The following is a 13,842-nucleotide window of genomic DNA, read 5'->3' as shown; positions in this document are numbered from 1 at the left end:
CCAAGATTAATACAGGCTGATGTTTAATTGGCAGCGGGCCTAACATTGATCTCTCCATCTCTCTCACGGTCCCTCAACACAAACACAATCATGAATTTCTTCGTTGCCTTGCTTTTGTTGCTCTTACCTATCAGTTTTCTTCTTCTGAAGAGATCAAGAACATCAGGAAGGCTCCCTCCAGGGTCACTAGGTATTCCTCTGGTAGGCCAAAGCCTCGGCCTTCTTTGGGCAATGAGAGCCAACACTGCCGAGAGATGGCTTGAAGGTAGAGTGAAAAAGTATGGCCCCATCTCTAAGCTAAGCCTCTTTGGTAAACCAACAGTTTTCATGTACGGTCAGGCGGCAAACAAACTTATTTTCGGCGGCGATGGTAGCTCTATATCCAACCAGCAGACGCAGTCACTAAGAATGATACTTGGTGATCGGTGCCTGTTGGAACTGAGTGGCGAAGACCATAAACGGGTTAGAGGCGCCCTTGTATCTTTCTTGAAGCCAGAATCCTTAAAGATGTACGTTAGCAAGATGGAAGAAGAAGTCAGGAGCCATCTTGAGATGCACTGGGAAGGGAATCAGCAGGTCACGGTATGTTCTATGACGTGTCTAGCATGTTATCTTAGGAATTTGACTAGGAAAGAGTCGCTATAACCTATAATTGAACCCTTGATGCAAAATCTTAACTTGAATCAGATGATGAACTGAAGTTCCTTATCCAAATGGAAAATTTTCATGCCAAATATATGTGCCTGCCAACTGGGATTTGAATGTCTTCGAGAATATCTTCCAAAACTTGATCACATAGTCACACTGCACAATTTCGGAATGTATCTGCAAATTCAATTGGCAAACGTTTCTGATTGACTTGTTTACTGTGTCACCAAACTGTGGCTGGGGCTTCTGGTAGGTACTACCTTTGATGAAGAAGCTCACGTTCAACATAATTTGCTCTCTTCTTTTTGGGATTGATCGTGGAGAAAGAAGAGATCAATATGTCCACCATTTCCAAGAAATGATAGAAGGAATGTGGTCAATTCCTGTTAACCTGCCCTTCACACTCTTCAACAACAGCCTCAAGGCCAGTGCGAAGGTTCAAAGGATGTTAAAGGAGCTTTTACACGAGAAGAGGCTTCAACTACAGAAAGGAGCTCCATCCCACCAGGACCTGATTTCTTGCTTACTGAGCATCCGCGGAGAAGGCAATGAGGATTCACTATCTGAAGATGAGATAATACATAACGTGATGCTCATTATGGCAGCAGGATACGATACTTCTTCAGTTTTGATTACTTTCCTTGTGAGACTTCTAGCAAATAATCCAACAGTTTATGAAGCTGTTCTTAAAGGTAAGTTCTACTTCGCTTTCACTTTTCCCAACTGTTTGCATTTACTACATTTGCATTTTGCAGTAAATTAGCGCATAAATTTGTACGAGTTCAAAAGTTGACTTCTTTCGAACATAGAACAAGATGAAATTGCAAAGAGCAAATCCTCGGGACAGTTTCTAACATGGGAGGACCTGTCTAAGATGAAATATACCTGGAAGGTGGCGCAGGAGACTCTAAGATTCTACCCTCCCATCTTTGGAGGTTTTAGGAAGACAATAAAAGACATCGAGTTTGGAGGCTATATCATTCCTAAAGGATGGCAAGTATGATTCTATCTGAAACTTTGGTGCCGTGTAAAATTTTATTGATCGATTTCTTTTTCTTCCCCCTTGATCAAGAACCTTGACAACAATTAGGAGTATTTCATTCTACAGCAGTTATATCACTCGCATTAGCATGGAATGATCCTTATTGATTTGATGACTAGATATTCTGGGTTGCGGCCATGACACATATGGACAGCAACATATTCCATGAACCAGAGAAGTTTGATCCTGCTAGATTTGAAAATCAAGCAGCCATACCTCCTTACTGCTATGTTCCATTCGGAGGGGGGTATCGTATATGTCCAGGATATGAGTTTGCAAAGATTGAAACTTTGATCACCATGCATCATTTGGTTACTCAATTCCACTGGAAATTGTGCTGCACTGACCACTTCAGAAGGGACCCAATGCCAGTGCCTACTGAAGGACTTCCTATCCAGCTATCCCCCAGGAACCACCCATTCCAAGACTGATATTATACCAGCATTCAACAGGTGAATCAGACACATTTTGAAGAGAAAATCAAGCCATTGAGTAGTTGTGGTCTCCGAAGAACAATTCTTGTGTTAACTCCTTTAATGCATAATAGCTGCCGTACGTACTTAATGCCCACTTTGGAGTTACTGTGTCAGTCAAACGAGGACCTTCAAGTACGAGGATTAAGATTTTCTTAAGCTCTTTAAGTCCAAAAATGAAGGAAAAAGAACAACTCAAAATTTGAGCATTAGTATCTTGCTAACATTTACATTTGCTGTTTGCAGCTTTCCATCATGTAGCTAGGTTTCATTTTAATTTTTATTTTTCCCAACACCAGTTAATGTCAATCAAGAACGTGAACTACCTAAGGTTTACATCCCATGAACGCGTGAAAACTATTGAAGGCAAAGATGGATATTGTTAGAAAGACAGTTAAAAATGGCTTGTAAGCATGTTATGACGTTAAAAAGATGTAGCGAGCAATTATCGACTTAAAACTTAAAAGAGGACTACATGTACAGTTGCCAACAGGTCGACACTGCAAGATATCGAGTATACAGGCTAAAAGATAACAAGTAAGAATCTTTCCCAAACTCAAGACACCCTGCAACCACTTGCACATCAGTTTCTCTCATTCCCCACCTTTGATAATGCACACTCTACTTCACTACTGATCAACTTCACATTCCCAAGAATCCAAATTCTACACAAGGCTATGATTCGTGCGGAAAATAACATGTTCCCAATGCCTGCAAAACTTGACCCTGCAAGACTGGAAAACTAGGCATCCATTCCTCCACAGTGCTTCGTTCCATTTCGAGCAGAACGACTTTAACATATTAACGTGTACAGGATATGTGTTTGCAAAGATTCAAACTAATCACCATATACCATTTGGTTACTCGATTCAAATGGAAACAGTTCCGTGCTGACAATTTCCACTGAAAAGTGCCCACAAAAGGACTCAAAATTCTAATAACCCCCAACAAGTTGCAATCAGCAGGGATGAGTTTGCAGCAGCAATATAAAAGTTTAAACAGACTATTTTGAACAAAAAATCAAGGCCACTCACGTCTTGTTCTAGAGTTGAAATAGTTCTATCAGAGATCTTGACTAGGGAACATTACCTCAGTAATTATGTGAAATTAATCGATCAAACAAGACAATCCCGAATACCATATACAATGCATACGATGAAGCTGTCACATGTCGTGGAGCTTCATGAATCTCTAGCATGCATCCTCATAACATGTACAAAAGCATTAAAATTATGTGAAAGACCACTTGTTCTAGAATACAGGCACCCCAAATACCAACATAGTTCATAACCTACTCAAGTTATGTCATATTTCACGGATACCGCTTCCCCAAGCCCAAAAAAGAAATCATTAAAACATAATGGAAACATAAGAGCACCACTAATGTACATTCATTTGCAACTGTACAATGTAGCTACATTTTCATTTACCTAAAATAGTTCACTAATAGTAAATTGGACAGTATTTGTCCCTAAGTGCCATCCCAAGCAAGTCAAACAATGCATGAATATAAGAAAGTTATCAGCGGCAGAGATGGGCATCATGAGGGTAAGGCTCCAAAAAATTTGTGCAAGGACCCTCCAGAGGGTATCAACTTGAGAACCCATTAGCAACCCTCTGGTCTGTAATATTCGGGAGGCATAGATGGGCACCTTTCATTCATATGAGGGTATGGATTTATGGTGTTGTATCCAGGCAATTCCATCCGGTATTTCCCTCGAATCTGGCAAAAGGGAAGCTCCACTGTGTCACCATCCTTGCACCACTGAGGCAAGCGGCTTGAATCATTTTCAAAAATATTCAGTGAGTAAGCATCTTTAATCTGCATTGGCAAACTAAATGGGTTAAGAACTCATCAGATATTTTGACAAGGAGTTCACGCTAGAACACCTAAACTATCATTTCAAGTTCAACCTTATTTAACTATATTTTGAGTTTTGAAAATTGATCGATTTTGCAAAATCTCAATATGAAGTAGATTGCAGAAAAACGTGCACTTCACAACCCATTCGATGCTTAGACACCACCATAAATAAATCAACTGAATGCAGCCAAAAAATCAGCACAAAGAAAGACTCAGCTATAATTCAAGCAGACCCACCGTAAACTCAGTAACTTCAATGGAGTTTCCAAGTTCACCAAATATTCCTGCTTCTTTATACATCTCAAGGACAAAGGCAACACATGATGCAGATTTCCCGTCAATGTATGTCCAGTTATCCCTTTCTGGAATAGCCAACAGTTCAGCAAAAGATGATCCACGCTTCTCCACTTCAACTAGAATTTCAGGAAGACCAAGCCCCTGCATACAAATTGGACACTTGATTAACCATCTGACACTTCATTAGAACCTACAGCCTTCATGCAGAATAGAAGTTGCAACTTAAAGATTTAGACATTTACTATTAACCCATCTACATTCAGCGTGCTTTTTGGCTGAGAGATATGAATCTCAACCTATCCCCTTTATTTTGGGGTTTTCTTCTATCAAACACAACATGGCTACATCTTATTTCATCATTACCTTTTCAGCTGTCGTACTTTACATTTTACAATCATTTTGTGTTAAGGATAAACATTTGACCATGGGATTAAAAGTAGTCTTGGAAAAATGAAAACCTGAGTTCCAAGTCTCTTGTTCAAGGCCTCATTCCACAGGTTAGCAGCATATGTTGGCTGCAATTGACTCCAGACAGTCATGACAGAAGCAACCTGCACCAGAACCACGCTTCAGAAGCAATTTAAGCAGCAAAAGTGGAGATGAGGGAAGAGGAAATTAGTGAGGAGAAAAAAACGATAAAGAAACTCACTATATGAAACTCCAATCTTATTTATGGAATGAAGTCTTTACTTAGTTCACAACCGAGAAAAATTACTCCTAGAGCATATTCAAAATTTTTAAGTTCAACATGAAGCTTTCTTCAAAAAGGAACTAGGTCAATAAAAAATGCAGGCTTTTAAACCCCAGACCACTGAAGATCTGCGAAAATAACCTAAAATTATCACATACAACACCAATTATGGTGTACAGACTCCAAGCCTGAATAAGGCTACTTGACAATCGCATTCACATGGTCCTATCAGTTGAGATAATAGAAATCAATCACAGCAATACGTTATGATAAGACAAACGAAAGCAAACCAATTATCGTGCATACAACACTGAAGAGACCATATCCTCATATCCCAGTAAAATCTAGCTGATTAATGTTTACTGGAACAGTAGAATTCTTTTTGGTATATTACTGAGCCAAAATATCATAATATAGAAATGTATTTGCCTAACACCACAACACCACAGTCCAAGCAGTACAAGATTTGAGCAGCAGCAGATCCATAGGAAGTACAGTAGTACACTACAATAATATTGAATGAATTGGAAACTTTAACATAATATAAGACATTGGTCAATCGAAGTTAGCTTAAAAAGTAAACTTTTCAAACTTAAAAAATTTAGATTACCAAATGAGCATCCAAGGGAGGTGGATAATTTCCTTCAATCGTGTCTATCCAGCTAAAAATCAAGTTATGGAATCCATAAGATAATCCTTCCATACTACGTGCATACTCCCAAGCAGCAGTCTCATTGAACTTGGCCCGGAAGTGAGGATGCAAAGGAAGCAAGGCAATATGTGGATTAGAATCGTCCTTTGTCAACTCAAAATCCCACCATTCATCCCATGGTAAGATAGCAATGATATCTTGCCCCTGTCATAGAATTGTGATTCAATTTTCCATAAGAGAAAATGATGAAAGAATGAATTCCTAACCAATAAGCAATTGGAGAAAGTTAAGTTGTGAACATCCTGAATGCATACCTTCTACCATTTGTACCTAGCCATGCTTTTTATCTTATGTTCTAACAGTCAACATAGAGCATGTCAATGAACACGTAAAGATAGGGCAGAAAAGAAACACTCCTCCAGAAACAAAAGGCTATGAGATTGATGAAGAAAACAGAAAACAGTTGGTACTCCTCATCCACACAAACAGTTGTCAGGAAATGCAGAAATACCTTGAGCTTCAGTAAGTGCAAGTCAGCAAGAAAAAGTGGTAAAATAATGTGAAGCAACCACCTTATATGCATGACTCCTCATTACCCCATCTTCTTTTCTACATGAAAAGAAAGAGACACAGAAAAGGGGAAGTTCTGAATTGATTTATGCCTCACTTAAACAACTCTCTTGTCACTCCTCATCAGCACATCAAGGTTACATATCTTAAGTGCTTTCGTTAGATTTTCAACACGTCACTCACTCCATTAGCACCCTGTGAAGGCATAACTATGACAACCCCTAGCACTTGATTTAGATCTGCTTCTTAGTTATTTCCATGAAGTCCATACGTAAATGAATAATACTAAGTCCATACGTAAAAGAATAATACTTCATGAGCCACAGAAAAATAATAAATCACCAAAACATAGGCCTCAGAATGTGTTGAATGGCACGAGAGAGAGAGAGAGAGAGAGAGGTAAAAGCAGATAATAATAAGAGAGAATTGTTGAAGTGCTTTCAGCAAGTCAGTGTACACCTATATATTTGTGGTGCCTTTATATATTTTATAATCTGGAAAGTTTGAAATAGTACCTCCTTATCCTCATGTCCTGATTCACCAACCCATAACTTCCCTTCAGAATCTCTCAAACAAACAGCTGAATGACCAGCATAAGCTCCACTCACCCATTTTTCCAGAGTCTCAAAAGCACCCCATCGGCCCCGAATCTTTGATACTGCAAGGAAATCTCCAGACTGTATATCATCAACGCTAACATTCATGACCCATGGTTGAGGACGTTGCTCAAATGAAGCCCCCATATGCTTCTTTAAAAACCCAATATTTGAATTCTCTCCCCATCCTGTATTTGTAAACAATGGGAAGACATCCCATAGAGCTTGAAGGGTGCCTAGCATCCCTGCTTTCATGAGGAAAATTGCAACTCCCTTGTGTCTGACCTGTTTCCATGGAGAGTAGATTATATCTGATGCAGAACTTTGTTCTATGAAATATGCATGTAGACTAAGATCAGCAGATGGTTTGAACTTACATATTCATACTCCTGTTCTGATTCCCACTCTTTGAACTCAAGGGTATGTTCACGAGACAAAAAGTAATAGTCCCATGTCACACGGTATGGAGTTGCAAAAATATACAGATCCATACATGTCCAGCTATGAGCCTTGCTAACCTGAACGGTCAAAGGAACACAAGTGAATACCAACGACAAAAATTTATCTTGCCATGGAATGAAAGTCAGACAACCATCACTCCCCTTTCCTGCCACTCGGCAATAAGTAAAAGAGGAACAAAATGAAAATCATGCTTGCAGAAACATGAATGAGAAGGAAGAAATTCTTGGCCAACTAGAAACAGGAAAACAAAAAACAAATGCGCCTTCCCCAAGATAGGTGAGAAAAGAGAGAGCAAACGGTAGCAGAAACTTTCATCTCTCATCTGAGAAAATGGGTGCTGGGGAATCTTAACAATCTTACTAACTTCATGTCGTTGTCTTAGACACTAGATCTAACCTAAGTGGGTTAGCTACTGCAAATTCTCAAAAAGACAAATACACAAAACTAGATGTTCCATGGATTGATGACTCAAGATACACAGATTAGTGGCAACCTTCCATCCAATTTCTGAGTAAATAGACTGAGCAATAAAAATTTGCCACCCAATGAGGACAACAACGATAAAAAGTTTTGAAAGTAAAACTTGAAGCAAGCATCATAGGAAAACTCCAATCATCTAGGATAGTCACGTTCATAAGAAATGTGTCTCTATCTAATCTAAAAGGATAATTTGCACGTTTTAAATCCTGAACTCCGGTTCAACTCAAATCACTTCAGAAGTACAAATATGTCCAGCTAAAACCTGAAAGCCCAGCTTAATTAAAGTGATCACAACTCATTTCTTCATGTTCTTGGCAATCAAATATTTAGCTGATACTCAACCAACACCAACAATTGCAACTCTACCCTATCATCTAAATGGACTTATGTTCTAGAAATACAGGTAATATGTTCCTCCTCAATTTTCTTTAGAAAAATCAAGTAAATAAACCAGGAAAAAAATTTCCAAAATGCCGAGTTTGTAGCGATCACGTAATGTCACTTAGGCAAAAATAAAACCTCCAAAAAGCTAAAGTTTCAAAAAAGGAAAAAAGGAAAAAAAGAAACAATCAAGAAATCAAAAGAAGAGACAGAATTAGCTAGTATCTAAACCTTGATATGAAGTATGCCTCCACCGAATTCGCTGCCGCTCTTGTTGTTAAACTCCAACCAAGCAGTATTTTCGTAAAAGCAAGCCCCTTTCCACTCCAAGCTATTGTTGGTGGAAGAAGCAGCCCCAACGAACGAAGGCAAAAGGTCCACTGCACTATTCAAATAGTTCATAATTGGCCATGAGACTCGTCTTGGTAAAACTGGCAAGACATCCAAGGGATGAAAAGGGACATTCAGGTCATGTAGTTGAGATGCAAAAAAGAACGCATAAATGATAAAACCCAAGCATACGTGGTGGCTTTTCTTGAGTTGAATTAACATGGCTGTTTCGAGAATTGAAAGAAAGTTTTCAGCTTTAGTATTGGATTGTGATAAAAAATTTATATGGGATGAAAACGGTTTGATCTTTATCCAAATTCAGCAGATGAGTACAAAAATTTCCGCTGGAAAGTCTAATTCTGTGATGACCCAAGTTGTTTGGTACTGCTATAGAACCTTTGCCGGAGCCTTGGGGTGGTTAAGCACCATTAAAGTGGAAACAAGAAGTTTCATTTGGCTGTGTTGGAATCGCAGAAGAAAGATTTCATCATCAATAAAGTAAAGAATTTTTTTTTTCAAACTTCGGTGAAAATTCTACGTATCTGATGATTACTAAAACGATAAACTTCTCTTATCGCAAAATCAATAAGTGATCTCTAGATTAGCGTACACAAGTAGATGAGAGAGAAAAGGTTAGTTGGCTGAAGAAAGCAAGTCAAAGTTTTTACCATTTTACAGACCCACATGAAATTTTATGCTATTAATGGCAGCCTTAAGATCAATACGGGAGCATCAATTGGTTGTTCTTTTATTGGAAATTTGTCATTATCGTTTTCTTTTTTATCCTACCTTTTGTCAGTAGTATTCATTTCCTTGGATAATACTCCGTGGCGTCACAAATGCGGGAGTGTTACCACAAGAGGAGTGATTTTTTTTTTTTTTTTTTTTGTCCAAACATAGCTTGTAACAGGAGAAGTGAATCAATCATCAGAGTTTGTCATTACTCTCCCTCAAGTTTGTCTATTTTTTGAATAATATGTTTCAATTGCCAAGTTATATGATAGTAGTTTCTAAATCAAGAAACCAACTTTCAAGACCTGCAATAGTTACATAAAGATGTTTAAATGGAATACTCAGGGACGGAGCCAGAAATTTATTTTTGGGGGCTGAAGTGTATTAAAATTTTTTTTTTGTGACGAAATAAATATATTTAATAAGTAAAATTTAGAATCAATAATTATAAAAATAATAAAAACATATTATTATACATACCCAAAAATTTGCTATTGCCTTTTTCCAATTATTGAATCCCGTTTTTGTAAAGGCATCCTCTGCATATCGACCTCCCTTATTTTGTGTTTTGAAAAGAAAGCACCAAAAGCAAAACGCCGCATCTTTCGATATGCTATACTCTAACCATACAAACTTTTGATACCAACTATCTTGGAAACTTCTATGTTGTTTACCAAATGATGTTTTTGGATACATATGGCCAATCGGTTGGCAAGGTCCCCTAGTCAAATACTCTCTTCGGACATGGTCTCGAAGAGAAATATCAAATTTCTCAACTGATTTTCGTAATCCCGGATCACTAACAATATCATTTAAATTCAATTCCACACAAGATTGATTTTGAACTGGTTCACTAATATTAGGCTCATTTGAAGATTCACCGCTACGGACTCGTTTAGGTTTAAAGAATCTCTCCATTTTCTGTCACAATTAAATAATTGTGGTTAAATTCAATAAAATTATGCAATTCAATAATCAATTAATTTAAAATTCATATAAATAATTCTTTAATTTAATAATAAATTCATATTACTAATATTTCTCAATTTATAAAATTCATTATATAAAATTATCAAAAAGTTAAAATAAGGTACAACTAAATACCCATATAATCTCTAATTCAATCTCATAAAATTTTGAATTTATATTTACATTCAAAATTTCTAATTCACATAATTAATTCTTAAAATTTCAAATATAAAACTAATAAAATTTTAAAAACTAAATACAACCTAAAATCTATACAATTTCTAAACTAATTTCTAATTTAAATTTAATATCATTAAATTTTTTAATGTAATCTTTCAAATTCTTAAATTACATTAACATAAACTAAATAAAAATTAATCTTAATCAAATTAATATCAAGATACTCAAAATTCAAAAATAATTTAAACATATAATTAACAAAAATATAAAGATGAATATTGTAATTTAAACCAAAAAACTAACCTAAAAGATTTATGTGAATGGAATGGTGGAGAGTTGGAGTCTTGGAGCCTTGAATTGAAGGCTTGAAGCAGGATGGTAGAATCTCAACTGAAGCTTCTTGGAGTTCTTGGAGCCTGGCGTCTTCTTCTTGGAGTTGGAGTCTTGTTTGCCCTTTGGCACTGGCGGCGTGCTTTTGCATCAGATGAAGCCTTAGGGCTTCATCTGATGTATTTTTTTTTTTCCCTCATTATACAAAACGACGTCGTTCCACTAAAAGTGAAACGACGTCGTTTTGTATTTAGAGGACAAAAAAAAAATTCAAAATGAAATGGGTCATCTTCTTCCTCAGCAGTCAGCACGGCAGCGGCTTTCCAGCTCTTCTTCACTTCCTCTGCAGCATTCATGGAGCCATGGAGGATGGTAGATCTGGATCACCGTGGGGGGGCTGGGCTGGGCTGGGCTGGCCGCCGGAATCCCCTATATATAGGGGGTTTTCCGGCGGCTTGGGGGGGGGGGGCTTAAGCCCCCACCAGCCCCCCCTTAAATCCGTGGCTGGGAATACTCCTATCTTCATTATCCGAGATATGGGGATGATCAACTTCCTGAAAACTCTTGAATAAGATTTTGATTTAATGGTTATATTAAGGCTTCAATATCTCGAGATTATGAGTTCAAATTTTACTATTTTACATAGATTAATTTATGTTATATAGTCAATGGTATTGAGTTGTAACTCTCGCCATTTTTGAATTGATTTGAGTTAAAGGTTTATACTCCACCTCGCCATTTTTGAATTGATTTGAGTTAAAGGTTTATACTCCACCTGACTTAATTTATAGTTAGTTTGCAGTGATGTTGAGCTATAATTCCTACTACTTATGAGTTAGTTTGGATATGATTATCAACATTTTTTCTCCCCCGGTAGAAGCCTGATTTCATGACTCTGGTACGTAGAGTCCAGCAGCATCTATCTCTATAGTCTATCCTCTCGGAGACGGTACCTAACCATCAGGGAAGCAAGTCTGTATTTTGTGGGCATAATTTTACGAGTTATCGGACAAGTCATAGCCAATCAAGTGATTCTCTAGAAAGCAAAATGTGGTGGGTGGCCAAACAGCTCTAGGCTACTACAAGACGGATATTCTTCATGAAATTCGAACTTGCACCGCTAGGTATCAAGAAAATGCTCTATCGAGCAGGAAGGAATATTCTTTTCTTCCTTGCAATATCATGGTCTTTGCCCCCTCTGGATCGGCAAAGAGCATGGTACTACAACTGAAACTCGTAAACATAAAAAGCTTTATCACTGACATCATAGCCATTTCCTTTTTTTTTTTTTCTTCTTTTCTTGTTTTCATGAGCAATGCCCATGAATTAGTTGGTTGGTGTTGGTTTTGACCTGCTCATATTGGACGGCTGCCATAGCAATTTAAGTTATTGACGTGGTAGAATTGGCAACATGTTTTTCTTTCCTGGCTCCTATTGAAATAGATAGAGATCACGTTCGGTTTTGCTGGCTGAAGATTTGGCATTCACTCAAAACAACAGTTTTCGTTGTCCAGCAATGAGCCACGCAAGCAATGCAAGACATGAACTAGAATAACCTATCCAAATATTCACTCTCTCGAACAGAATATATTGTAGATCCCTCGAATTCTATTTCTTATAAAGCCAAAGTTATTTTCTTCTTTCCTTTTTTTTTCCCTTCCACCTTGAAAACAACAACTCTTATTCTTATACGATACGAATTCAGTGGAAGCCTCCAGCAAGCAACTCAGCAACCACGCATCTATCTTTGTAGCCACATTACTTCCTTATATTTATTCCCCCCGCTATCAATGACCACAAATGCTTGGGCTGAGTCTCATGAACCACTAAACTCTCTTCTCCTGTACCTTTTTTCATAGTACTATATATTGAGACTTTCTGGTGCAAAATGGTTTCTCTTGATGTTTGCAGAAGTTGCTCCCATGTCTGCATTCCCTCATCTTAGATCCCTACACCATGTTAACCAATGCCATTATCTTTCCCCTCCCTCGCATATCTACCGCTCTATTACTACCACTACCACCAAATCCAGGCGGCGCCACCCTGAGCCATTAGTCGTTGATCTACCATGGGTTTTGAACACAAGCACTCCAGCCACAACTACCATTGCACTTGATGAACCAAGCTTGCAATCAACTGATCCACCACCAGTACTGAAACGGAGCTCCCCAGTCACAACCACTTCTATGCTCAATGATCCAAGCTTGAAATCAACATGGTCTCACCGTGCATGGGTGGCAAGTGGATGCACGACTGTGCTAGTTTCTCTAGCCAAGTCGGTAACTGGTGCAGCTGATTCGGGCACATGGCTACAGCCCATTTTAGCAGGTGTTGTCGGCTACGTGCTGGCAGACCTTGGCTCTGGAGTCTACCACTGGGGCATTGATAACTATGGCAATGAAAACACCCCGGTTTTTGGTAGTCAAATTGAAGCATTTCAAGGCCATCACAAATGGCCGTGGATCATCACAAGGCGCCAATTTGCTAACAACTTGCATGCTCTAGCTCGAGCTGTTAGTTTCACAGTTCTCCCAATAGACCTTATCTTCAATGATCCTGTGCTGCATGGTTTTGTTAGTGTCTGCTCAGGCTGCATCATGTTTAGCCAGCAGTTCCATGCCTGGGCTCACAGTACAAAGAGCAAGCTTCACCCATTGGTGGTGGCACTGCAAGATGCTGGAGTGCTGGTATCTAGATCAATGCACGGAGCTCATCACCGTCCTCCATATGACAGCAATTACTGCATCGTAAGTGGCGTTTGGAACGAGCTTTTGGATACATACAAGGTTTTTGAAGCCCTTGAAATGATCTTGTTCTTCAAGCTAGGAGTAAGACCACGGTCCTGGAGTGAACCTAGTTCCAACTGGACAGAAGAGACAGATACCTCATCTCTAATTGCAGAGTTATAATTCAATTTTTATTATTGCTTATTCTTTTCTGCATGCTTTGGATGAAAGCAGCATTCTCACAGCAAAATGGCTGCTGTTGATGGATCCTTCTCCACTGTAAAGTAAATTATTGATTAACCAGAAAAAATTAATCAACCACAATCCAATTCTCTAAAAACACCATTCCCCTCCCACCCCCCCCCCCCCCTTTCGCAGGGCCTTCTTTGAAAAAAAAAATAAAAATTGAGAGAGTAAAA

At 38.4% G+C, this 13,842-nt stretch overlaps 3 protein-coding genes across 4 annotated transcripts; 2 read left to right on the top strand and 1 right to left on the bottom strand.

Moving 5' to 3' along the window:
- Nucleotides 1-4: 4 nt before the first annotated feature.
- On the top strand, nucleotides 5-2,372 carry LOC113743612 (cytochrome P450 716B1-like). Its single transcript, XM_027271660.2, has 4 exons — nucleotides 5-582; nucleotides 902-1,340; nucleotides 1,458-1,645; nucleotides 1,810-2,372. Exons 1-4 carry the CDS (start codon nucleotides 91-93, stop codon nucleotides 2,119-2,121), a joined length of 1,431 nt encoding a protein of 476 aa, XP_027127461.2. The 5' UTR covers nucleotides 5-90; the 3' UTR covers nucleotides 2,122-2,372.
- A 1,003-nt stretch (nucleotides 2,373-3,375) lies between these two features.
- On the bottom strand, nucleotides 3,376-10,869 carry LOC113688352 (uncharacterized). 2 transcript variants are annotated; one of them, XM_072049284.1, is made up of 8 exons: nucleotides 10,671-10,869; nucleotides 8,388-8,587; nucleotides 7,211-7,351; nucleotides 6,753-7,118; nucleotides 5,626-5,871; nucleotides 4,783-4,875; nucleotides 4,265-4,465; nucleotides 3,376-3,985 (listed from the first exon to the last, which is right to left on the bottom strand). In XM_072049284.1, exons 1-8 carry the CDS (start codon nucleotides 10,846-10,848, stop codon nucleotides 3,770-3,772), a joined length of 1,641 nt encoding a protein of 546 aa, XP_071905385.1. In that variant the 5' UTR covers nucleotides 10,849-10,869; the 3' UTR covers nucleotides 3,376-3,769. The 2 variants fall into 2 exon arrangements, with proteins under 2 accessions (XP_071905385.1, XP_071905386.1); XM_072049285.1 differs by having other exon boundaries at nucleotides 8,388-8,536.
- Nucleotides 10,870-12,012: 1,143 nt separating this feature from the next.
- LOC113743277 (fatty acid desaturase 4, chloroplastic-like) lies at nucleotides 12,013-13,747 on the top strand. The gene has a single exon (XM_027271250.2). It carries the CDS (start codon nucleotides 12,599-12,601, stop codon nucleotides 13,604-13,606), a length of 1,008 nt encoding a protein of 335 aa, XP_027127051.1. The 5' UTR covers nucleotides 12,013-12,598; the 3' UTR covers nucleotides 13,607-13,747.
- The last annotated feature ends 95 nt before the right edge of the window (nucleotides 13,748-13,842 follow it).

The sequence above is a fragment of the Coffea arabica genome, chromosome 5e (assembly GCF_036785885.1).
Source record: "Coffea arabica cultivar ET-39 chromosome 5e, Coffea Arabica ET-39 HiFi, whole genome shotgun sequence".
NCBI classification, from domain to species: domain Eukaryota; kingdom Viridiplantae; phylum Streptophyta; class Magnoliopsida; order Gentianales; family Rubiaceae; genus Coffea; species Coffea arabica.
Note: the sequence above shows the minus strand (reverse complement) of the source record. Positions and strands in the feature narration are given on the sequence as shown.